Source organism: Garra rufa, chromosome 11 (assembly GCF_049309525.1).
Source record: "Garra rufa chromosome 11, GarRuf1.0, whole genome shotgun sequence".
In the NCBI taxonomy this organism is placed as follows: Eukaryota; Metazoa; Chordata; class Actinopteri; order Cypriniformes; family Cyprinidae; genus Garra; species Garra rufa.
The window spans coordinates 41,061,375-41,086,584 of record NC_133371.1 but is presented as its reverse complement, the minus strand read 5'-3'; the positions used below and the strand labels follow the sequence as shown (position 1 = coordinate 41,086,584).

Here is a 25,210-nt window from a genome sequence, read left to right as displayed (position 1 = left end):
TGAGGGTGAGTAAATGATGATAGGATTATCATTTTTAGGTGAACTTTCTCTTTTGTGGTGGTGTTTGTGTTTTTATCTGACTCTGGACCACAAATCCAGTCATAGGTAGCACAGGTATATTTGTAGCAATAGCCAAAAATACAATGTATGGTTCAAAATTAGACATTTTTCTTTTATGCCAAAAATCATTGGGATATTAAGTAAATATCATGTTCCATGAAGATATTTTTTACATTTCCAACCATAAATATATCGAAACTTAATTTTTTATAAGTAATATGCATTTCAAAGATCTTCATTTGGACATCTTTCAAGGCGGTTTTCGAAATATTTAGATTTTTATGCATTCTCACATTCCGGATATTCAAATATTGTCCCATCTTAACAAACCATACATCAATGGAAAGCTATTTATTCAGTTTTCAGATGATGTATAAATCTCAATTTGGAAAAGTTGACCCTTAGGGTCACATATGTAGTTGATGTTATTAACTGTTGTTTTTCTGAATGCTTCCCTCGAGGTCACTCAGAGAAAGCTTGTGCAAGATCTCCACCAACTGTTTCCTTTCCTGCTCCTGACACAGAACCAAAAACTGCAGCACAGCCTGATGGGTACAAAAATAAACAGTCTATAATAAAACTGTATATAGCAAGCATATGAGGCAAATATTTCTGCCTGCAAGTCATGTTGGAATAATTATATATTACAAGATAACCACACATGAATCTGTGTATTTAGTTTACTGTCTCCCATGTTTTTCCTTAATTAAATACATTAATCATTTTTTGTGACAAAATACACCACTATTTAAAGTTTGCAGTCAGACAAGGATGCTTTTATGGTTGTATTATGGTTTACACAAAAATATTGAACTGTTTTCAACATAAATGACAATAATAAAAATGTTTCTTGAGCAGCAAATTATCAAATGATTTCTGACGGATCATGTGTGAGTAATGAACTGAAAATTCAGCTTTGCTTCGCTAAAATAAATTACATTTTAAAATATATTCAAATAGAAAACAGTTATTTTAAATTGTAATCATTTTACTACTTTTTATATTTTTTGTTAAAATTAGAATTATCTTATGCCTTGGTGAACACCAGGGTTGAAGCCATTCATGAATTGAATTGAGAATGAATGGTAAATTCCAATTCACTTCCTGGAATGGAATTGGAATTGGAATTGCATGCAGCTGACAGGAAATGGAATTGGAATTGAATTGGAATGCCAGGAAACAGAATTGAATTGAAATAAATTCCACTAAATTCCACTTGAGTTGCTAAATAAAATAATTTGACTTGATTTGCTTAATAGTTTATAGTACATTAAATATTGTAAATCACATAAACAACAAACATATAAAAGAAATACAAAGTACTGTATGTTTGGTATGTTAAGCATGATCATTTCACATGCCAAATTTCAGGAAATGATGATAATTCGATGCAATAAAAAGTGAATGAAATACATGAATGAACATGACTCATTTTTTTTGTGAGTTGAGACATAATATATGTGGTAATCATATATTGAATGTATAGTACATCCAGAAACTTATCACCACTGTCATTCAGTTATTAATTCATAATGTACAGTTCTCATTTTTATTTACTTGCATTTGATCAACTCTATTTAATACATGGTATTTGTAAAGCATCATAAATAAAGTTCGAATTTATGTCTCTAAATGTAATCACAAATAAATGCTCAGAAACAGCAATAAACGGAATTCAGTGGAATTTCCCTGAACTGAATTCCACTTCCTGTAATTCCGAATTCAATTCCAACTCTGTTTCCTGTAATTGTTGTTGAATTCCAATTCCAATTCCATTTCCTTCTTTGAATTGGAATTGTTGAGTTAATTCCTGAATTGACCCCAACCCTGGTGAACACCAAACATGTTTGTTTCTTTCCGACCAAAATCCCTTGAACTTATATCACCACATACAGTAACTTCTAAACTCATCTAGGAATTTGGAGGACTTGAAGGCAGAAAACACACTACCTGTTGTGTGCAATTTCCTGTTTTCCAGCCCTGCTGCTTTTTAGCAATGGGATCCAGATTTTCCTGAAGCCAGATCCTGGTGAGATCCTGACTGACTGCACCACTCATATAAGGCCTAGACAACACAGAAATTATTTTAATTCAAGCTTGCGCACTTTGGAGTGAAAGTAGGTGGATGTGTCAGCATGTAATATTTTAAATACGAATGATGTGTCCACTTCCCATATTTAACGTCCTCACCATCTGTCCCAGTGCTGCCTAGCGACCAGCAGTGCTGTGTAGGACTGATTCTCTCTCTCGGCTCTTCTCACAGCGACACAAATACTGAGATACACAACAAGCAGAGCTTCCTGTCCCACACTGCAGGAGCAATAAGTCACAACATCTGCAACCATTAGCATAATGTGTTTAATATGACAGATTGATATTGACATTAGAAGGTCATGCTTAACTTGCATTCTCAGAGTTGCCATGAGGGGCGCTATAATGCATAAACTTTCTTCTTCTGTGGTCCATTTTCTTCAGGTCAACATGTGTCTGGCTTAAATTGACTTTATGTGAAATATTTGAGACATTTTGATGCTTTAACCCAATTACATAAATTAATTTCATCAACCAATGAACACAATAGAATGACCTGTTCATGAGTGCGCTGATCAATTCCTTCTCATCTTGATAATGTGTCTCCAGCTCTGACAAGAAGATGACAGCGGACCAAGCCTGTTCCCTCGGTTTAGATGACCAAGCCTGATCTCTAGGTTTAACACTATCAGGACAGCCTCGCAAGACCACAGAACCACAGCTCCTGCCATATTGATAATGTATTTGGTAACACTTTAACTTAAGCTTTTATGTAGTTGAGGTCAAAAGTTTGCATACACCTTGCAGAATCTGCAAAATGTTAATATAGCATACAAAATGCATGTTATGTTTTACATATATAAAATATATTTACATCCACAATACATATATTTACATTAGTCCACAAGAGAAACTAATAGCTGAATTTCAAATTCAGCTGTTCAAAACAGTCACCGTATGAGTATGATATCCATTTTTTCACACTGACGACAACAGAATGACTTGTTTTTTCTGAAAACAAGAAAATAATTTTTACTTGTCTAAAAAATCCTTCTTCATTTAAGAATTTTGAGATATTTTGGCTGGAAACGAGACAAAAATCTAAGTAAGAAATTTTTTTTAGCAGTGTGTACATTTTTGATTAATTCTATATACTATTATTTTCTTTAGTGGACTATTCTGTAAACATCTTTTATATGAAATATCTTATTCAGGTCACTAAATAAAAAAATAAAAAAAACATTTCGTATGATCCCGCCTATTTTGGTAAAATAATTAACATTTTGCAGATTCTGCAAGGTGTATGTAAACTTTTGACTTCAACTGTATATACTCAAAAATCAGCAACTGCACTTGCAGATGCACAAATAACTAGTAGTACCTGTAGCACCGGAGGGCCCCGGGAAGCCCACACACCTGAAGCCAGTCTCTATGTCTGAAAGCCAGCTCTACACACGCTCCTAGTTCACACACACATTCTGTCTGATCCCACGCTGACATCGAATCCCACCAAACAACACCTAATGATGTGCAAAAAGATACTGCTGTAGAACTATTGTGTGAAAGAAAGCATTTATGAACTCAGAGTCTCTGTTACCATACTCATCCTGTAACATCTCTCTGTACAGTTGCTCTCTGATGACCTCATATTTGTAATACAGGAGCTGGAGGATGTCAGCAGTGCTGGGACAGATCCTGACCGGTCGCATGATGCCGGTGTTCCTCTGAGAAAGAGACGGTAGAATACTCCACAGGCCGTCAAGAATGAGTCTGAACAGAAAGCAGAAGGAATATGTGGTGATTTTGTTCAGTGTGACTGCCGCTAAATGAAAGAGTGTGTGTTTATAATGACCTGGTGTAAAGTCTCTTGGCTCTGTTCTGAAGACACAAGATACTAAACAGCTCTGGATCCTGCTCCTAGAACAAGAAAAAAAAAAAAAAAAAAAAACAGCAGGCACCTTTCTCCAAAGCAATTAACAAATGAGTGAATGCTCATGAGCTTCAATAGAGTGCAAAGGCGATTAACTAAAAACATACATGATTATGTTTGGCTGGCAGGTACGCATTAAAACCACTTTCGGTTCATTATCCACTTTAGGGAAATAACAAGAACAACAACAACGTGCAGTAAACGGTAAAACTGTTTGCACTACAAACCAGTGTGTTCATAATTAAGATAATACATTAAAATAATATGGTAAGACACATCAATTTGCATGACGTGGATGCCAAGAACCACCTGACGTGAAGCGCAGCTTTACATTTATTATCATACAGTGTTATGCATCTTATATAGATGATATAATATAAAAATATGACTTGGTTTTTCTAATGTTACCTGTTGTCTGGAGCTGAAGTTGACTCTTAAGGATTGTGTATTTTGTTTAGGACTGATTCTACCAGCCTTCAACATCTGGAGATCCCAGTACAGCTACAGAAAATATACGCCGTTCACATCCTTTAATTTACAGCCATAGATCTTTACAATTTCTATAACATAATTTCACAATTTTACATAATTTTTGAATTCAAGCACCCAAAAGATGTCAAACAAAGATACATTTCTGACAAGGTAAAGGTTCACTGTAAGAAAAGAAAAAATTAAATCCAAAGAAAATGTTCTGGCAGAAAATTACAAGTATGTTTTTTATTAAGTTTATTTCCTTTAATCCTTCAGGTTAACACGGCACATTGTGATATATTTTATTTTCAGAATTAAGGTCTCAATTAATCTAAGTTAATATACCAATATAATACACTACCAGTCAAAAGTTTTTGAACAGTAAGATTTGTTCTGCTCACCAAGCCTGCATTTATTTGATCCAAAGTACAGCAAAAATAGTAACATTTTGATATATTTTTACTATTTAAAATAACTGTTTTGTATTTGAATATATTTTAAAATGTAATTTATTTCTGTGATTTCAAAGCTGAATTTTTATCATTGCTCCAGTCACATGATCCTTCAGAAATCATTCTAACATTCTGATTTGCTGCTCAAAAACATTTATTATGATTATGTTGAAAACAGCCGAGTAGTTTTTTTCAGGTTTCTTTTGTGAATAGAATGTTCAGAAGAACAGATTTTTTTCTAAAATTGAAAACTTTTGTAACGCTATTTTGTAACTGTATCATACCTTGTAAAGCATTTATCAATTTAAAGCACACTTAAAAAATGTTTCCGTCTAAACATAAACTTTATGTAATTAAATTACATGCAGTTGTTCCATGCATTTGGATTACATAGTTTTAATATAAATATATTAATAAACTCTGTAATGTGGAAACACATGAACACTGAGCAGTGCTTGTCTTTTTGAATCTTACTGTTCAAAAACTTTTGACTGGTAGTGTATAACATGCATATATTGTAATATCTTAATTTAGATTATTTAGTACGAACAAAAAATAAAATTCAGAGTATTGTAGAGAAATATAGACAGAATTACATGAAATAAATACCTCTTCTCTGTTCTCACGCTGTTTCTCCATAACTAGGAGAACATGCAGAACTCCTCTGGCTGAACATGACAAGCCTCCACTCTGACCTCTGACCTGAGAACATCACGCATAACATTTGCTTTACTGTTTTGCTTTTCATATCCGTTTCATTCTTCTCATTCATGGGATCCTAAGACAGCAGCTCTTGTTCACCTGTGAAATGGCTCTCTTTGTCTCGTCCAGGCTGGCGGTGATGAGGAAGACGCTCTTATAGAGGGAACAGATCACATCCACGCCGACCTCATCCTCCTCATGTACACCCATGGACTCACAGACCAAATGCAAACACTCTTCCATCCTAAAAAGACAAAAGCACTTCAGGTAAGCTCAATTTCATTGTACATATAAAAAATACATACACACTAAATATAACAGTGTAGTTGTAGGCCTACCTTATACAATTTAAACAGGAAAAGGGAAAGTGTCTCACCTGTTCGATGAGTTTATCTTCATGAATGATAAATGATTACAACAAAGCCACGTCTGTTGCTGAGGAAACCATTAGGATCAGATTACAGAAGAAGACCTTCAGCTCAGTGCTGACCGCACACTTTCTCAGACAAATCATGACACTCAATTATTTACACTGAAAACATACAAAACCTGGCTAAATCCTAGACAGATAGCTACTTAGACGACATCTTTGGTTACATTTTTACCATTTAGAAGTTAATTATGTTTTATATCAACATTTCTAAATATTTCTTAAAAATATTGAAGACTGTAAAATATTAATGAAAATTATATAACCACTTGTTTTCTGCTGTAAATCTAAATCAAATGTGCTAAATATTTTGTAATGCGTGTTTATCCAACAAAAAACTTTTCCATTTTATTGTACATCTAACTCACATATCGGCAAATAAAAAGCCCCAAATAGTTCATATTCAATGTTTATGACATACAAAAACATACAGTTTACACAAACAGAGAATCTGATGAATATAACATAACTCAGAATAATATGTGAAGGCACTGTTGGATTTAGCTTTTATTGTGCTTCTGTTTTATATAGATTCACTGTCAATGTTGTAAATGAAGTGTCTTTACAATATATTGCTTAGTAAACTATGTATTTAAAGAAAATAACACAATATTTAAAACACAACACCAGTGCAACAGCAAAAATAGCCCTATCAAAAACAGTGCAGACATAACAATGAGAAAAAAGTCCAGAAAATCTACTTATGGCATGTTTAAAAATCCCATTATGATTAAATAAAAGCTTTTTTCTCTCTGTACTCTTGGTCTGTGGTGAGAAAAAGAGATGAACTTTTGCCATCTGGCTTAAAACATCATCCTTTCAGTGGAAGGACATGAAAAATAGCTCCATTAGACACAGATTAACAGCGTCCTATAATCAGTCAGAAACACTTACACACAGTAGCACCAATTAAACAATAATGAAAAAAAAAAACTAATGCAGGATTACAGTAGAAGACTGTTTATGTGGTTTGAGATATAAAAAATTAAATGTGCTTTAAGTTCAAGCATTTTAAAGTCAACACAAAACTCTTTTCTCAATTCCATTTATAAGGATAAAAATATTAGATTTGCGACTTTTCTTTCACTTTTCTTGCAAATCTGCGAAAAATAGAATTGGGAGCTACAAATTCAGAATTCTTTCCTCCAATTCTGATGTTCTCTGATCTATTTTTCTCAGAATTCTGTGTAAAAATATTACATTTGTGACTTTTTAATCTCACAATTCTGAGTTTCTTCTTGCAAGTCTAAGAATAATAGAATTGTGAGATAAAAACAAAGTTTTGACTTTGTTTCTTGCAATTCTGAAATTTTATCTCAGTTCTATTTTTTTTTAGAATTCTGAGTTAAAAAAAAAATTTTATGACTTTTTGACACATTGAGAAGAAGTTTCTTCTTGCCAATGTGAGACAAACAGAATTGCATTGTGAGCTACACATTCAGAATTGTAAGATAAAAACTTTTTTCTTGCAGTTCTGAGATTTCTTTTAGTTAATCATTTTATGTATTTTTGAAAAAAAAAAAAAAAACTGGATATTTTTCATTCTTTTTTAATATTACAAAATGTAATGAATCTTACAGAACAAGACCAGGAATATGAATCAAAAAGAAATGAAGCAAATTCTAATTTCATGTTGACTTGAAGAGCTTGTTGTGGTTTATCAGATTTCAGAATTAACTGATTTGACTACATGAGTTTGCAGGTCGAGATTGCCGAGGATAATTTTCGGGCATTTCTCGGGGGCGATGCAGTGGGCGTTGTGTTCCACTAGTCCAGCAGGACACTGGCAACCCGGCACACAGGGTTTAAAGCAGTGAGCTTCGATCACGCCAAGTGGCACGTCTTTATTAAAACACGTCTTAGGGCATGGTGGCCCGCATTCATCAAACACATAACCGCGGTCCAGCGGACAACCCACGGCTGTAGGATAGAGGAGAGAAAGGATGGAGTTATACTAAAGCAGGGCAAATTTGAATTGACTTCCATTTCCCTAAAGATCCCTAATGCATGTACTTTTATGATAAACATTAATATATTTAATTATTGAATGCATATTGAAAATACAGTTCAGAAGGTCAAAAGTTTACAGAACCTGCAAAATGTTAATTATTTTACCAAAATAAGAGGGATCAAACAAACTGCATGTTATCTTTCATTTAATACTGACCTGACTAAGGTATTTCACATAAAAGAAGTTTACATACAGTCCACAAGAGAAAAGTAATAGTTGAATTTATAAAAATGACCCCTTTGAAAAGTTTACATACACGTCATTCCTAATACTGTTACCTGAATGATCCACAACTGGGTTTCTTTTTGTTTAGTGATCGTGAGTCCCTTGTTTGTCCTGAACAGTTAAACTGCCTGCTGTTCTTCAGAAAAATCCTCCAGGTCCCACAAAGTCTGTTTTTTTCAGTATGGATTTGAACCTTTCCAACAATGACTGATTTTGAGACCCATCTTTTCAGAAGGAAACAATGCTTTAAGAGCAGGGGGTGAAAACTTTTGAAAAAAAGGACGATGTGTACATTTTTCTTATTTTGCCTAAATACAGTATTTTTTTTTCAGTTAGCACTGCCCATTAAATGCTACAGAAGATACTAACATGTTTCCTAGAAGATGAAATAATTTAAAATTGTCCTTATGAACCCACTGCTCTTAAGGCATTGTTTTTCCTTCTGGAGCATCAGTGAGCATTTGAACCTTCTGTAATAGTTGCATTAGTTGCATTCAGAGTCCCTCAGTTGTCCTTAGTCTGAAAAAACGGATCTCAAAATCTTACAGTCATTGTTGGAAAGAGTTCAAATACACAAAAATGATAGAAAACCAAAGAATTTGTTGTAATTTGTGGATTACACAGTATTAAGAATCGAGTGTATGTAAACTTTTGAACAGGGTCGTTTTTTTATAAATTCAACTATTATTTTCTCTTATGGACTATATGTAAACGTCTTTTATGTGATAAAAATGCATAAAATGCATTTTGTATGATCCCTCTTATTTTGGTAAAATTATTAACATTTTGCAGATTCTACAACGTGTATGTAAACTTTTGACCTCAACTTTATTTTGTAACATATTTTTATGTATCAATATATAGCCCTACATGGCACATGCATATATTGAGGTTTACCAAAAAAACATAAGAACTAATACATTGTATTATGTTTTGCCGTGTATTCCCATATCTTTTTATTTTTTAATAGTCTACGGAAGACACGTCATTATTCAGCTCAGTTTAGTTCGATGTTAATTCAATTAATTATTCAATAACAGTGTCAATGTTGCATTCTTCATCATGAAACAAATTCAATTTAGCTATAAAGCAGCTCTACAGAAGACAATGAAAAAATGTGTAGTGTATATCTCACTCACCACAGAGTGTTGGCGACCTCCACTGCAGGATAACTCCAGCTTCACGGCACTCAGATGCATAAGCCTCCAACACGTCACACAAACACACGTCCGTATTGGATCCACAGGCACACATATCATACACGCATGAAGCATAGAACATCTCGGGTGGCACCAGCTTATGACAGCGCTCAAACACGGGTGACTTCAGCACTGCACAGCGAGCGTTCGCAGTCTTATGGGCAGAGTAACCTGCTTTATTGCACGGATTAATGTTTATCGCATCAGGACACTGAATACTTGGATTTCCACTGCCCACCTGCAAAGAGATCAAAGTATATATAGTTTAACATTCATTTGAAATACCTTATTAACTAATAACACATGTATGAAGATGTTTTAGCATTTTAACCTTCCAGTTGTTTCCAAACACTGCTTCAGAGTTGGTGATTCGTCCATTGCGTAATTTCATGTCGTCCTGCGGGTAGTTATTGAAGTTGCCGCATAAACCACACATGTGCTTCTTGTAGGTACCAGGAACACTGACTTCCAGATGAGAACGGCCATTCCACAACACCTTACATCACAATTCATATAGAAATATTACAAATTAATGAAAATTATTATGGGCTATCTATATAGATAATCTGGTCGGGGAAGAACTAGATGAGAAATGTTTGAATTCAAACTTAAATCTTTGACTTGTGTGTAGTCGAATCTGAGCACAGCTCTTCTAAAATTTCAAGATTACTGTGGCCTTTTTTTCTCAGGAGATAATCGAATATGAGCGAGAAACTCCTCTAAACATCTTTATTTCCTCTCTATATTATCACATTGATATGGCAGTAAGGCACAATAAAATCTGTTTCTGATGTTTCTTTTCTGTTGGTATGAAAGCCCGTTTCCACCACTGATTAAAAAAAAACTTTTTATCTCACAATTCTGACTTTTTTCTCAAAATTGCGCGATGCAAACTTGTGAGATACATACTCACCAATGCTGACCTTTTTTGTTAGAATTGCACGTTTATATCTCACAGTTCTGACTTTATAATACACAATTTTGAGTTATTAAGTCAGAATTGTGAGATACAAATTCTCAGTTGCAAGAAAAAAACAGCCTTTTTCCCCCCTCAAAACTGGACTTGTGAAAAAAAAAAGTCAGAATGTGTGTTACAAAGCTGCAGTTGCAAGAAAAAAGTCAGAATTTCAAGGTTATATCTTGCAATTCTTACTGTATAAAAAAAGGTCAGAATTGTGAGATGTAAACTCGCAGTTGTGAGAATAAATGTTTTTTTTAATTTTAGGCTTTCATATATAGGGGACTGGATACAGAGTGAATTCATGCAGAGGCTGTACCTTCAGCCCAACATTTGTGTTCAGGAGGATGGTGTTGGTCTTGCGCTCCAGGTAAACATACGGTTCTTTAAGAAACGGCAGAGAGACTTGTTGATAATCAACCTAATGCATTAAAAAAGAAGAAGAAAAATTAGCAATAAGTATAGCTGTGAATATTAAACACAAAATTTTAAGGTAAAATTTGATAATTTATCATTTATCTTAGGGTATCCCAGTTTGGTTTTGATGAAAGTTTAAGTTGATTCAATTTGAGTCAATTAAAAGCTCCTTAATTAAATCACAAAAATATAAAATAAAAATAAAGAAAAACACAAAAAAGACTGACCTGTTTGTCATGTGATACACACATATGTTGTTAAATTATTGAAATATGAACTAATACTTCTAAAAACTAAAAATTTCAGGTCAAAATGGTTTGGCGAACAAAAAAAAGTTGGAAATCCCCCATTTAGCTGATTACATTGGCTGAAATCACTTAAGAAATACATAAGAAAGAAGACAAATCACAAACCATTATGCAAATATGATGTCAGTTCTATTTCGAATAGTGAACATTCATATAAATCAAAATGTTTTTTTAAAGCTTATAAAAAAAAAAATTGTTTACAAAATAACATTTGCATGGTAAGCAATGAAAACTTTAAACAACACTGCAGTACATATTACCTTCACAATCCAGTCCTGAAGCAGATGTACCACAGTATCTCCAATAAACACGGTCACTTCTTTAGTCCAAGACACTCCTTTACGTCCCCGGTCCTCATTAGACACATGAACACTGGAACACAATCACAAGTTTCTGTTTAGACTAAGTACATATGAACAACACTTTTAAAATATCTTTTATGTTGCTAAATTCCATTTTTGGGCAAATTATCTTACTGTTCAAACATTTGATGTTGGTCTCATGCTCATTCATTTGATCAAAAAATACAGTAAAAACAGTAATATTGTGAAATATTATTACAATTTAAAATACCTGTTTTCTATTTGAATATATATTAAAATGTAATTTATTCCTTTGACGCAAAGCTCAATTTTCAGCACCATTATTTCAGTCTTCAGTGTCACAAGATCCTTCAGAAATCATTGAAATATGCTAATTTGCTACTCAAGAAACATTTCTTATTATTATCATCAATGAAAACAGACACGCTGCTTAACATTTTTTTGGAAATTGTGATATTTTTCAGAACAAAAAGTTCAAAAGAAAAACTATTATTTGACAGAACTCAAACTTTTAAACAGTAGTGTAGGGGTGGGTGATATGACCATGATCACAATAGAAGTAATTTTTTGTCAAGGTAGCGATATATCACACAACATATTTATTTTTGCTTTAAATAAGGTCTTTCTGATATAAAAATTTTTGATACCATAGGAATTTCATAATTCTTGTCACCAGTGTCAATATCACAAAAAACTAATACTAATAATACAAAAAAAACAAGCTCACTAAAGACAAGCACATAGTCAGTATTAAAAAAAGAATAAGAAACAAATTAATAGGACAAAAAAAAACTAATAAAATATAATGTATAAAAACACTGCATGTATGTAAATTATATATATATATATATATAATTTTTTTTTTAATTTATATATATGATTTAGTCAAGAACAGCAAGAGATTTTCTCTTTTGTCGTTTGATTAACAAGAATGACAGACAGCAAGAATATTAGACGGCTGTCACTTTAAGAGCTGCCTGGATCTAATATACTGTTACATGTTTTCTTTCTCAGCTGTTTGTTTTCAATTAAGACCTAAATTACTGTGTTTACAAGGATGCCTGCAAAGAAGGACATTTTGACACGTATTAGTCTGTGTGAAATGAGTTCTCTTTAGCTCCTAATTGTGTTTCAATGGCTTAAAATCCCTTGTTTTTAAACCACAGTGCTCAAAAAAGGTGTGACCACAGCACCTGTAACTGCAATAATCCAACATTTCTACCAGTTAATCGTGTCTAGTGGTATATCACCCACCCCTAAGTCTAGACATGAGTGAGGCAATACAGTGAACACCTGAAATCTCCGCCCTCACAGTCCTGAGCCAGAACATATGTGCACGTCCCCTGGAAGTTCACCATCTTTCCATCAAATGTTCTGTAGTGAGGGTCTCCAAACACAATACAGGTGGCAGGGTGAGGAATGCAGTGAGGACAACACATTCCCGGGACCAGAGCTGGTGTTTCATCCTACAAACACACAAAGGTACTATACATTCAACTCAATTGTACTTGAGAGGCACAAAATATCATCACTATTCAAAAATATGTTCACTATTATGTGTCCCTGGACCACAAAAACAGTCATAAGGGTCAATTTGTAAAAACAAAAGCTGAATAAATAAGCTTTCCATTGATGTATGGTTTGTTAGGATAGGAAAATATTTGGCCGAGATACAAGTATTTGAAAATTTGAAATCTCAGGGTGCAAAAAATCTAAATATTGAGAAAATTGCCTTTAAAGTTGTCCAAATGAAGTTCTTAGCAATGCATATTACTAATCAAAATTTAAGCTTTGATATATTTACATGATCTTTACTTAATATCCTAATGAATCAATAGTTTTGACCCATACAATTTATTTTGGCTATTGCTACAAATATACCTGTGCTACTTAAAAAAATGAAAGTTCACTTCCAGAACAAAAATTACAGATAACGTACTCAGCCCCTTGTCATCCAACATGTTCATGTCCTTCTTTCTTCAGTCATAAAGAAATTATGTTCTTTAAGGGAAAACATTTCAGGAGTTTTCTCCATATAGTGGACTTCTATGGTGCCCCGAGTTTGAACTTCTAAAATGCAGTTTAAATGTGCCTACAAACAATCCCAAATGTGGCTGTAAATAATCCCAGCCGAGAATGAAGAGTCTTATCCCGAAACTATCTGTAATTTTTTTAATACAATATATATACTTTTAATCTCAAACCCTCATCTTGTCTTGCTCTGCCTGAACTGTTTTTTCCGGTTCAAGATAGTTAGGGTATGTTGAAAAACTCCCATCTCATTTTCTTCCTCAACTTCAAAAATCATCTTACATTGCTGCAGAAGTACTGACCCAGTGTTTGCAAATCGAACATGCAAAGAAGATCAAACACCCTTAACAAAAAAGGTAAAACGGCGATGTAGAACAATTTTGAAATTGAGGGAAAAAATGAGATTGGAGTTTCTCGATATACCTTAACTGTCTTGAGTTCAGGCAGAGCAAGACAAGACAAGCATTTGAGGTTAAAAAGTATATAAATTGTAATAAAAAAAAATGATGGTTTCACTAGATAAGACCCTTCTTCCTTGACTGGGATCGTTTACAACTGCATTTGGGATCATTTAAAGCTGCAAACTGCATTTTGAAAGTACAAACTCTGAACACCATATGGAGAAAAATCCTAAAACATTTTCCCCAAAAAACATAATTTCTTTATGACTGAAGAAAGAAAGACATAAACAGCTTGCATTATCTGTACATTTTTGATCTAGAACTGAACTTCTCCTTTAAGAATGGTTTTGTTTTCCAGGGTCACATATAGTTAAACCAGTCAAACACTGATTTGTGAGTTTCAGCCCATGTCCTTACTAATATACAGTAAACTCAAAAGTGTATTGTCATCTTACCGAGGCACATGTGAGCATTGGGCATCTCTGGGTTTGGCAGTGCACGTCTCCATACACACAGGTGCAGGATGTACACTCGTCCACTTCCCAGTGGTCATTGTGGTTGTACCGCTGTTTGTCGTACACACACTGTCCATGATCGTCTTTGGAGTAAACCACAGCTATGATGCCTGTGCACTCAGGACAGCACTTCCCAGGGTTTTTCACTTTGATCGATCCATCCGGACAATCAAGAAAAGGACACTCCTGCAGATCACACTCGATATGCCCTTGCTATAACACACACACACAAACACACATTACTTTAAAATGTGCTTCATAATTTTAGATAGGGCTATTGTGAGTATGTTTAATAAAAAATAACATCAAACAGTAATTTTAGTACAAGTTTTAATTTTATAACATGCTTTTATTATTTTATTATGTCTTGTTTTTTCTTTTTTAAATATTTATACAGGGTATCTCGAGGATTTTTAAGCTCAAATCAAAGACTTGCACAAATAAAATGAATACCATATGAGCAGGGTAGGGCAATGTCTAACATATTAAACTGTAAAATGACTGTGAAAAGCATGATTTACAGTTCAGATACAGTTTTTCACAAAAACAAAAAGTATCAATTATTATATTAAGATGTGACAATTTAATTGCCTTGAATTGCAATTTTGTATTTCCTTATACTTTTGTGGATTAATAAAATGCAAAAAAATGAAAATGACTCAATGGTCTTTAAAAGGTCTTAAAATGATCCTAATTTAGAAGACATGCCACATTTCATTTGACATAAATTAAAGGTTGCCATAAGTATGATTTGTTCAATATGTTTCATTGTTGTGAAGCTGAGTCAATGTTTGACTTATATTAGTGTAGAATTTATTATATGAATTAGAAAATTAGAAATAAATATGAACCGGGTAGTGAATAAATGTAACTGAAATTCATTAAATTCGGTTTGCTTTAATCATCTTAAATGAAATAAAAATTATTATATTAAGACCTTTAAGTCAAGTTATGTAACTTTAAAGCTTTTGGTCCATATAGCTGTTCAATATCTGAGTTTGATCTGTTTGTTTGATGTGAGTGGTTCATGTTAAAAAGCATCAAAATAACAATTATTTCAGGAAAATGACTTGAAAGATAAAAAAAGAAAAAGATGGAAAATAATATAAAACATTCAAAACCTGCCAGTTAACCTGCCAGTTAAATGTTAGTTTTCCTCACATTGCAGATGCAGGTGACACATTCGTTCTCCTTGTCTGTCCATCTCTGGCCATTTCGCACACGGGTTTGCTCACCCTCTAATACACACTCTGGGACACACACATACATACAGATAAGCACACATGTACAGCAAGAAGCGACGGTGGATTATTTCTGATAGAGAGACTCTGTACCATCACAGACGGGGCAGCAGGAATCAGGCGGTGTGTGCTGATCGGCCAGAGGACAGCTGAGAGGTGGACAGCCCCGATGGATACACGTCCACGTCAAATCCTACACAAACACATTATCACTCATACATCATATCAACACACATGGCTTTATATAACAGTACTGAGTATGTTTAGATACCTTGCATTGACAGGTAAAACAAGGATCATCAGTGGCCAACACTTCATTACCGATCAGTGTAGCTGTGCAGTTACTGAGGGGCTCTGAAACACAAACCCAAGAATAAAACAACCATCCTTCTTCCCATAACATTTTCCTGTGAATGTTATGGGTCTGGCTTCTGGTCTCATCCGTGTCCAGCTATTTTTAGCTGTGCAAAACAACTTATTTCACTGCTTCACTGCTTCACTGCAAAAAATGCTTTTCTTACTTAGATTTTTTTGTCTTGTTTCCAGCCAAAGATTATTTTGCTTGTTCTAAGCAAAAACTTACTTAATTTTGACTTGTTTTTTTCTGAAAATAATAAAATTTTACTTTTTTTTTTTTTACTTGTCTAGAAAATCCTTCTTGATATAGAAATGTTTAGATATTTTGTCTGGAAACAAGACAAAACAGCTAAGTAAGAAAAGCATTTTTTGCAGTGTTGATATAGCAAATTGTCTTGCCATATTATTTTAATGCATTCTCTTAATTATGGACACACTGGTTTTGTAGTGCAAACAGTTTTACTGTCTACTCATTATTTCCCTATAGTGCATAATGAACCTTAAAAAGGTCTTAAAAGATCTTAATTTGGAAGACATGCCACGTTTAATCTGACGTAAATGAAAGGCTATCGTAAAGCTGAGTGAAAGTTTGACTTATATTAGTGTAGAAAAAACATTTTTAAAATAACATTCACTTAGAAATTAGAAATGTATATGAATAGGGCAGTGAATACATTTTACAGAAACAGATCAAAATGTATAAATCTTAAATGAAATAAAATAGATAAAAATTATTTATTTATAACAATATAAATGATAAAAAAGTATGCAAGCCACTGCACTGAAAAAAAGGTAACTGTGACTTTTTATCTCACAATTCTTACTTTTTTCTCAGAATTGCATTATACAAACTCGCAATTATGACTTTTTTTCTCAGAATTGTAAGATATAAACTACTAATTGCAAGAAAAAGTCAGAATTGTGAGTTTGTATCTCACAAGTCCGACTTGCCAACTTGCCATTGCGAGGTTATATCACACAATTCTGAGTAAAAAAGTTTTCACAGAATTGTAAAATAAAAAGTCACAGTTCCCCTTTTTCACTTTTTATTTAAAGGTGGAAACAGGCTTCAGTAAAAAGGAAATGAAGAAAGGAAGAAAGAAAAACTGAAACTAAACACCGAAACTGATCAGTGTTATTTTAGTATTATTTATATACTATTACATTATTAAAGCAACACTAAGTAACTTTTCCCTCAATGCTCCCTCTACAGGTTAGAAGCGGAATTGTCCATTACCGCTGTCGTAAATAATTTAGCCTACCGTCGTGTCACATGCACGTTATTTGTTTGAAAGGCTATCCAGGAGCGGCTTTGGAAATAACGATGTCCAGTGACAAGGTAGAGTATGACTTTATAAAAGTGTGAAAACCTTTTGTGAAGCCTGCCTTGAAGCAAGTCGCATTTGTAGTATCATTTGAACTACAAATCCGCGACCCGACGACCCAAACTTACATAGTGCTGTTATGGCTGATAGAGGGTCGCAAAGCGAATACGAAAGTGCCGTTTCACCCTGTTATGAGTTGATCAACCACTGACATGAGTTCGGAAACATTATTTTAAGGTAAAAAAAGTTACTTAGTGTTGCTTTAAAGGGGCTATATGTAACTTTCTGAAATTTAAACTCGCGACTGACACCTGTGGCCAAAAAACGGAACTGCTCTTCCTTTCTGCTGGCTCTCGCAGCGCGCGCTCGTACGTACACACTTCACAAGTCATCAGCTGCAAAGAAGTCAACATTATATTTACAGAGGTAAGAACAGTCAAATACATATATTGTTTGAAAAACTAAGTTTGATTGCAATATATATGACTAGCGGTGGTGGCAGAGAGATCTGAAACGTTTAACATGAACGCACTTGACGTCACATCCGCAGACAGCGCGCGAAAAAGCCGACCCGACAGAAAATAGGAAAAATAGGATACAGGCTTATAGGTGCACCCACTGTGAGCTGACAAGGTGTCAGTATGCTCATCAGGAGATGTTTGAGTCATAAATGGTCAAATAAAAAGGCTATTGTTACGTTTATTTTGGGGAAAAAGTTACATATAGCCTAGTCTCAGCCTCAGACGTCACGCCCACGGAACGTTGGCTAAACGTCTGATGCATATGGTACACTTAACTGGAAACACTTCAGGAATGTCGAAGTCGTCATCTGATTAGTTGAATTTGACCGGATTTCCGGAAGACGCGAGTGTCGCGTTTATTTTCGGTCCGCCGGGAAACAAAGCACAGACTGATTTACTCGGCGTTTTGCTAAAATGTGCTTATGCAGACGCCATTGTTGTTATACACATTTGCGACCTTCGCGAACAAATTACTGACTTACTGCTTGTTCTCCCTCTTATTCGTTATCTTTCAATGCTGGTTATTTCAATGACTGACTTGTTGCACGGCAGTCTGTTGTTGTGGGGGCATTTCCACGCACCAAAACGTGACGCTGAACGAAACGAACTGTGATTGGTTGTTTGACATGCCGATCAAACGGTCTTATGGGCGGGACTTGGCCAATGAAAGCTTCCATGAGTTCCAGACCTTCAGCCGTCAGTCTGAAGGTCTGGCTACGCGAGACTACATATAGCCCCTTTAATTAACACTTTATATTAGCAATTATTTTCTATTTCCAGTTTTATTTTTATTTTTTGTGCTTTTGTCATTTTTTTAGTTTTTTAAGTTTATTATGTGTATATTTACTATTTTTTGGTAATATTTCGATTTAGCTTTGTTTTTATTTCAGTTTTAGAAATTATTTTAGTATTTCAACTTGCACTTATTTAACTAATTTTATTAACTAGTTTTATCTATTATTAATATTCAATATCAATTCATTTCAACAAGTTTTAATTCGTAACATTAGTTAATGCATTAGGTATCATTACCTATAATGAACGATACTTTTACAGCATCCAGGTTATTGTTAATTTTTACATATACTAATAAATTTTTTACCATTTCAAGTTGTATAAATTAACATTAATGTATTATAAACAAACATAATTTATAGTCAAAATATGCTTTTGTTCATTTTTAATTTAATACGTGAGAAGAAAGAATCTATAGAGTGATACGTGAGGCTCAAAACTAGCACAGCAATGTAAAACATCTGCTGAAAACAGTGTTCATACTAACGTGCACAGACAGGGCAGCAGGAATCAGAGCCGCTGTATAGGATGTTGTGTTTAGGACAGTCCACCAGACTCGGGCATTGCTTCCTGTAACAGCGTAAGTGCTGTTCCCCGTCTGGCATCACCTACAACACACACACACACACACACACACACCCCGTAAGGCAAGCAAACCAACATATGCACACAACATGTTCTGATGAGCCGTACCTCACAGGTGCAGATCTGACAGGGGTCATCAGAGGGCTGGAAACTCTCTCCAGGGCTGTACACGTGGCCTTTATACACACAGTCTGACAGAAGAAAAACAATCATTTCAAACTACAGACTTTCAAAGCAAAACTATGCATGCACCAAACGGTTTGTAAGGATTGTAGTTGTACCTGCACACACTGGGCAGCATTCGCCTGGCACACTGATCTGGTTTAGACAGGTGGACAGACAGTGGACCTCTGAGCAGGTGGTCACTCCATTCACACACATGCAGGACATGCAGGGACTGCTGGATGCAAACCAGGTACTGCCTTCAAGGTGCTCAATGCCATCATACATACAGCCTGAAAAAGAGAGAGAGTCAGACATATGTGACCCTGGACCACAAAACCAGTCTTAAGTAGCACGGGTATATTTGTAGAAATAGTCAAAAATACATTTTGTTGGTCGAAATTATAGATTTTTCTTTTATGCCGAAAATCATTACGATATTAAAGGAACACTTCACTTTTTTTAGAAATAGGCTCATTCTCCAACTCCCCCCGAGTTAATAAGTTGAGTTTTACCGTTTTGAAATCCATTCAGCCGTTCTCCTGTTCTGGCGATATCACTTTTAGCATAGCTTAGCATAGATCATTGAATCCTATTAGACCAATAGCATCACGTTCAAAAATGACCAAACAGTTTCCATATTTGTCCTATTTAAAACTTGACTCTTCTGTAGTTATATCGTGTACTAAGACCGGTGGAAATGCAAAGCTTCAATTTTCTAGGCTGATAAGATTAGGAACTACACTCCCATTCCGGCGTAATAGTCAAGGAAGTTTGCTGCCGTAATAAGGCCGAAGCAGGAGCAGTAATACCACGCAGCACATGTGCAAATGCTAAACTAGCTGGGAACTCATTTCTGATATTACTCCGCCTGCTTCGGCCATATTACGGCAGCAAACTTCCTTGACTATTACGCCGGAATGGAAGTGTAGTTCCTAATCTTATCAGCCTAGAAACTCGCAGCTTTGCATTTCCACCGGTCTTAGTACACGATATAACTACAGAAGAGTCAAGTTTTAAATACAACAAATATGGAAACTCGTTGTTCATTTTTGAACGCGATGCTATTGGTCTAATAGGATTCAATGATCTATGCTAAGCTATGCTAAAAGTGATATCGCCAGAACAGGAGAACGGCTGAATGGATTTCAAAACGGTAAAAAACAACTTATTAACTCGGGGGGAGTTGGAGAATGAGCCTTTTTCCAAAAAAAGTGGAGTGTTCCTTTAAGTACAGATCATGTTTCATTAAGATATTTTGTAAATCTGTTACCGTAAATGTATCAAAACGTAATTTTTGGTAAGTAATATGCACTGCCAAAACTTCATTTGCACAACTTTAAAGGAGATTTTAGATATAATGCACCCTCAAATTCCTGATTTTCAGGATTTAAAATATTCATTTAAAAAATGCAATAATTATTTCATTTATTACATTTTATAAATTACATGTATTTTACATTTTAATTTATAATAAAATAAATATACAATATATTAAATTTGTTACATTATAATATTTGTTATATTAATTAATAAAATACTCATTCAAAAACAGAATAGTTAATTCATCCTTAAGGTTTTGATGTGACAACAATAAGCACATTATATAGGACTGCAAATAAATATATGTATTTAAAAATTTTAATACATTTAGTTTTTTTATTTAAATGAAACTAAAATAAAACAAAAATTACAGAAACATTTTGAAACTAAAAACTTAAAACAAAAATGATGCCTTGGCAAATATTTATATACTATTATATAATATTTAATATAACTATATAATTATAATAATTGAAATAAAATAAAAAAAAATCTAATTTTTTCATGACTGAAGTATGAAGTGTTCCTTAAAAAATGCATAAATAATTACATGTATTACATTTTTTTAAATAATTATTTTAATTAATACATGTAATTAAGAATGTAATTTATAATAAAATTTTAAAATAATTCTAAAATATATTACATTTGCTCTTTTTTAATAAAGTACTCCTTCAAAAACAAAAACAAAACAAAAATACATATGACTGCAAATATTAACTGAAATTAAGCTAAAATAAAATATTACAAAAATTGTTACTAATAACACTATTTATGTTTTATTTTTCGTTTCAGTTTTAGTAATCTTGGCACTGTAATATTTTATGAATATTATATAATAATATATAATTACATTCATATAATTACTCAATGCTAAAACTAACATTCATATGACCACCAAGAGTTTACCATATCATAAACGATCATGATGAATGTAATTTGTACAGTGACAGTTTACAGCAGGTACAGCAGCAAAAGCAGCCTGTTTAAGTGAAGGGGTCACAGAAAGGTTGGGAAATTATCATGAAAAACTAAACTGGTGCAAAAAAGCTGATTAAGACTATAAGTGGATTTTAAGATAAAAATAAAATTCTCTATGGCTTCTTTAACAAAGTGTCTATACCTCTGCAGCGGGGACAGCAGGAGCCAGGATCAGTCACCTGATGCATGCAGGTCAGTTTAGGACACTCAGGACCCCCACAGCTCATCTCGCCATCCTGAACACACATATTTGTAAACAGTGAGCCTTTCTATCAGTCAAATCTCCTGTGTGAGATAGCAGGATGTTGAAGATGTGATGAAAAGGCTGATTTTGTGTGTTGTGTGTCTTACCACACAGGTGCATTTGAAGCAGGGGTCAGTGGGGAGGGTCAAGCTCTGTCCTTCTAAATACTCCTTGCCTTGCTGAAGACACACTGCATGGCCAAAGAGATCACAGATCAAACTCAGATTAGATGCAGACACAATCATCACAAAAACACAAACTCACATAATTTCTAAGAAACATGGACGTCTTTTCCAGAGCCTAGTGAGCTCAGCTGATCTCAATCTCAGAGTTGTGCAAAGAGTAAAAGTAATGTCTTTGTGTATAAATTAGGGCTGTCAGTCGATTAAAATTTTTTATCATCTAATTAATTACATGATGTGTCAATTAATTAATCTAATTAATAGCAAAATAAATTTGTAAAAATACCCGCAAAAGCTATTTTTGTGTTAAATGAGAAAGTATCAAGTAGACATTACAAATTGAAGCTTTCTTTTATTTAACATAGTATTTATTATACATAAACATTTAAGCTGCAATGGCCTAACATAAACATCTCAGTGTTTTTGTTCATACAATGAGAGTCATTGGTAACCAAAACAGCTTCAAAATAACTTATTTTATGTTCCACAAAAGAAATGACTTTGCAATTACATGAGGGTGAGTAAATGATGACAGAATTAATTTTTTTAGGTAAACTATCCCTTTAATGTTTTTATTATTAGTATTATTATTATATTATTATTAGCCCATTATTTAATGAATAATGATACTCTTAATAAGAAACTAAATCTGCCAGCAGGTGGCAGCTGATTCATTCAGGAAATTAAATAAATGCCTCTGTTTATGAATGGACCTTCTAATCATTGATTCACATGAAATAAAATGTCTGATTAATTACGGATCTAAACACAACTGTGTTACTCGGAGATGTGCAACAACTCAGAATATGTTCTCTGCAAAATTGAGCAAAAATATAATACTGTGTTTAAAATAGAACACCAATATTAACTTCTTATTTAAACTTGTGATATTTGGGACAAAATCAGCATTCATGAAATACTGCTCTCCCTGCTCGTATGATATGGCTGATCATATGGTATAAACATGAGACAAAAACTCATTCAGGGACATTTTGTCGAATTTTACACTTGAATAGTAGGGCATAACTGCATTTAAAGAGACTGCCCTGAATCATATTTTTTCAACAGTCAACTATACGAAATAAAAGATGATGTACAGGTCAGGTTTGAATCGTGTTTTTTTTTTTTTTATATAATTAATGAATTAACACGTTGAACTGACAGCCCTAGTATAAATATATAAGATACACTCTTTCTGCGTATATTTTTGCACATACTGAATAAAAACACACGTAGAATATAGGACTACTAGTGTAAAACTTCTTCGTATTTTATATATACTGTAAACCAGTGGCGATTTCTTTAAGACTGCAAGGGAAGCTCAGCTTCCCCTATAATGTCACAAAATTAATGGTCAAATTACGTACTATTGTATTAACATTTTATTGACTAAAAATGCGTTAGAAAACGTTCATCTCAAAGACGAATTCGTTCAGAATCAGTTAGATATAGCAGGTCGGCTGACTTGATTTTCTTCTCATACATTCCCGTAGCGTCACAGTGCATTTCCCCATTGAAGCCCAGCGTCCATTGACTTCAATGGGGCTGCTTTGAACGTTTTTTTTCAGTGCTTTGAAACTAGACGGTCATTGGACAAACGCTGCGATTATGTCCCGCCCACGGACGCTCAGCGTCTCTGGGGGTGAATGAGGAGTGGGCTGGCCTGGACGCTGAGCTTCTGCGTGATGATTGGAGGGTCTGTCGAAAGATTGCATCTCCTTTTGACTGACAGCGATTTTGTCCTATAAGGAATCGCTGAAGCTATTCGTTCGCGCTCTCTGCGGCCGCTCAGTCCCATCGTGGATTTCTCAAGTTCAGTCGAAATAAAAACTGCTGCAACCTATTTCTTTATATTTGCTTGGCGAAATTGCTTGATTTTCATCATACATTTCACACAATTATACACCACATTCCTTGTTTCACTTTTACAGAGTTTAATATTTTTTTAGATCATTCATTCATATGAAACTGCACACGAAAAGTCACTGGAAAAGACGCCTAGTTGGTACGACAGGGTCACAGACCATTTTCTTGAAAAGGAACGTAGGGCAGAATTTACTTTTAAATAAATAGACAATTTTATGATGTAGACCGAAAATGAGCTTCCCCTATTTGACAGACCAGTAGCCGCCACTGCTGTAAACGGAACAATTGCAACATAACAAAAGTATAAAAGTGTAGACACACACTGACCTCTGCACTGTGGGCAGCATTGTCCCGGCGGGGTGATGGGGTTATGGCAGGAAACCGTGGGACAGGTGACCGGTCTGCACCTAACAGAGCCGCTCTGACACACACAGCGCTTGCAGGGGTCTGAGGGGGCATAGAACGTCTGTGTGTTTCCGTATATCTGCCCTTCAAACAGACAGCGGTCACACACCGGACAGCAGTCCCTAGCGTCCCCCGGATGAGTGCACTGCTGAGGACACTGCCTCCTCTCACATGACAGAGCTCCGTTCTGAAAAACATACACATTACGCTTAAAAATGATGTACTGTAGTGCAGTGGTTGTATCAGATGGTAACGCCATGATATTTTGGTATAACCTTACTATATTCATGATGGTAAATCATGGAAAATGCTTGAAAATATGATATTACAATGCCATTTTGATTTTTGATTTTATTGCATTTTATTATTTTTGTAACTTTTACTTTTTTAATATTTTTATTATTTCATTATTTTATCGTTAAAAGTGGTTTAGTTAGAGTTATGTCTTGACAAATGCTGTACAGTATTGGTATCTGTTAGTATTACTGTACTATTATATTTTGATATACAGTATAGTAACAGTTTGAACACCATATTTATGTACAATAAAATTTACATAATATTAAAGAGACAACACAATAGAACATAGTACATGCCCAAAAACATGGCATTAATAAATGGTATTTTTATTTTATAGCACTGTATTTTATTTTTTATTTTATATTTCATTATAAATGATTTTATTTTATATTTTGTTTTATTTTGTTATTATATATTTTATTTTAGATTTTTAGTGTTGACAATGGGGAAAACATGGTA

At 34.1% G+C, this 25,210-nt stretch overlaps 1 protein-coding gene across 1 annotated transcript in view; it reads right to left on the bottom strand.

Moving 5' to 3' along the window:
• Positions 1 to 6,570: 6,570 nt before the first annotated feature.
• kcp (kielin cysteine rich BMP regulator) overlaps positions 6,571 to 25,210 on the bottom strand; it is a 62,643-nt gene continuing 44,003 nt past the window's right edge. The window contains exons 30-45 of the mRNA XM_073850214.1: positions 24,374 to 24,638; positions 22,106 to 22,188; positions 21,897 to 21,990; positions 19,570 to 19,743; positions 19,397 to 19,479; positions 19,191 to 19,311; positions 15,977 to 16,059; positions 15,799 to 15,898; positions 15,626 to 15,714; positions 14,405 to 14,677; positions 12,811 to 12,983; positions 11,455 to 11,566; positions 10,789 to 10,890; positions 9,843 to 10,007; positions 9,452 to 9,749; positions 6,571 to 7,996 (exon numbers count right to left, since the gene is read on the bottom strand). Of these exons, the coding sequence (XP_073706315.1) occupies positions 7,737 to 7,996; positions 9,452 to 9,749; positions 9,843 to 10,007; positions 10,789 to 10,890; positions 11,455 to 11,566; positions 12,811 to 12,983; positions 14,405 to 14,677; positions 15,626 to 15,714; positions 15,799 to 15,898; positions 15,977 to 16,059; positions 19,191 to 19,311; positions 19,397 to 19,479; positions 19,570 to 19,743; positions 21,897 to 21,990; positions 22,106 to 22,188; positions 24,374 to 24,638 (2,475 nt within the window). The 3' untranslated portion in view covers positions 6,571 to 7,736. The remainder of the gene's footprint in view (positions 7,997 to 9,451; positions 9,750 to 9,842; positions 10,008 to 10,788; positions 10,891 to 11,454; positions 11,567 to 12,810; positions 12,984 to 14,404; positions 14,678 to 15,625; positions 15,715 to 15,798; positions 15,899 to 15,976; positions 16,060 to 19,190; positions 19,312 to 19,396; positions 19,480 to 19,569; positions 19,744 to 21,896; positions 21,991 to 22,105; positions 22,189 to 24,373; positions 24,639 to 25,210) is intronic.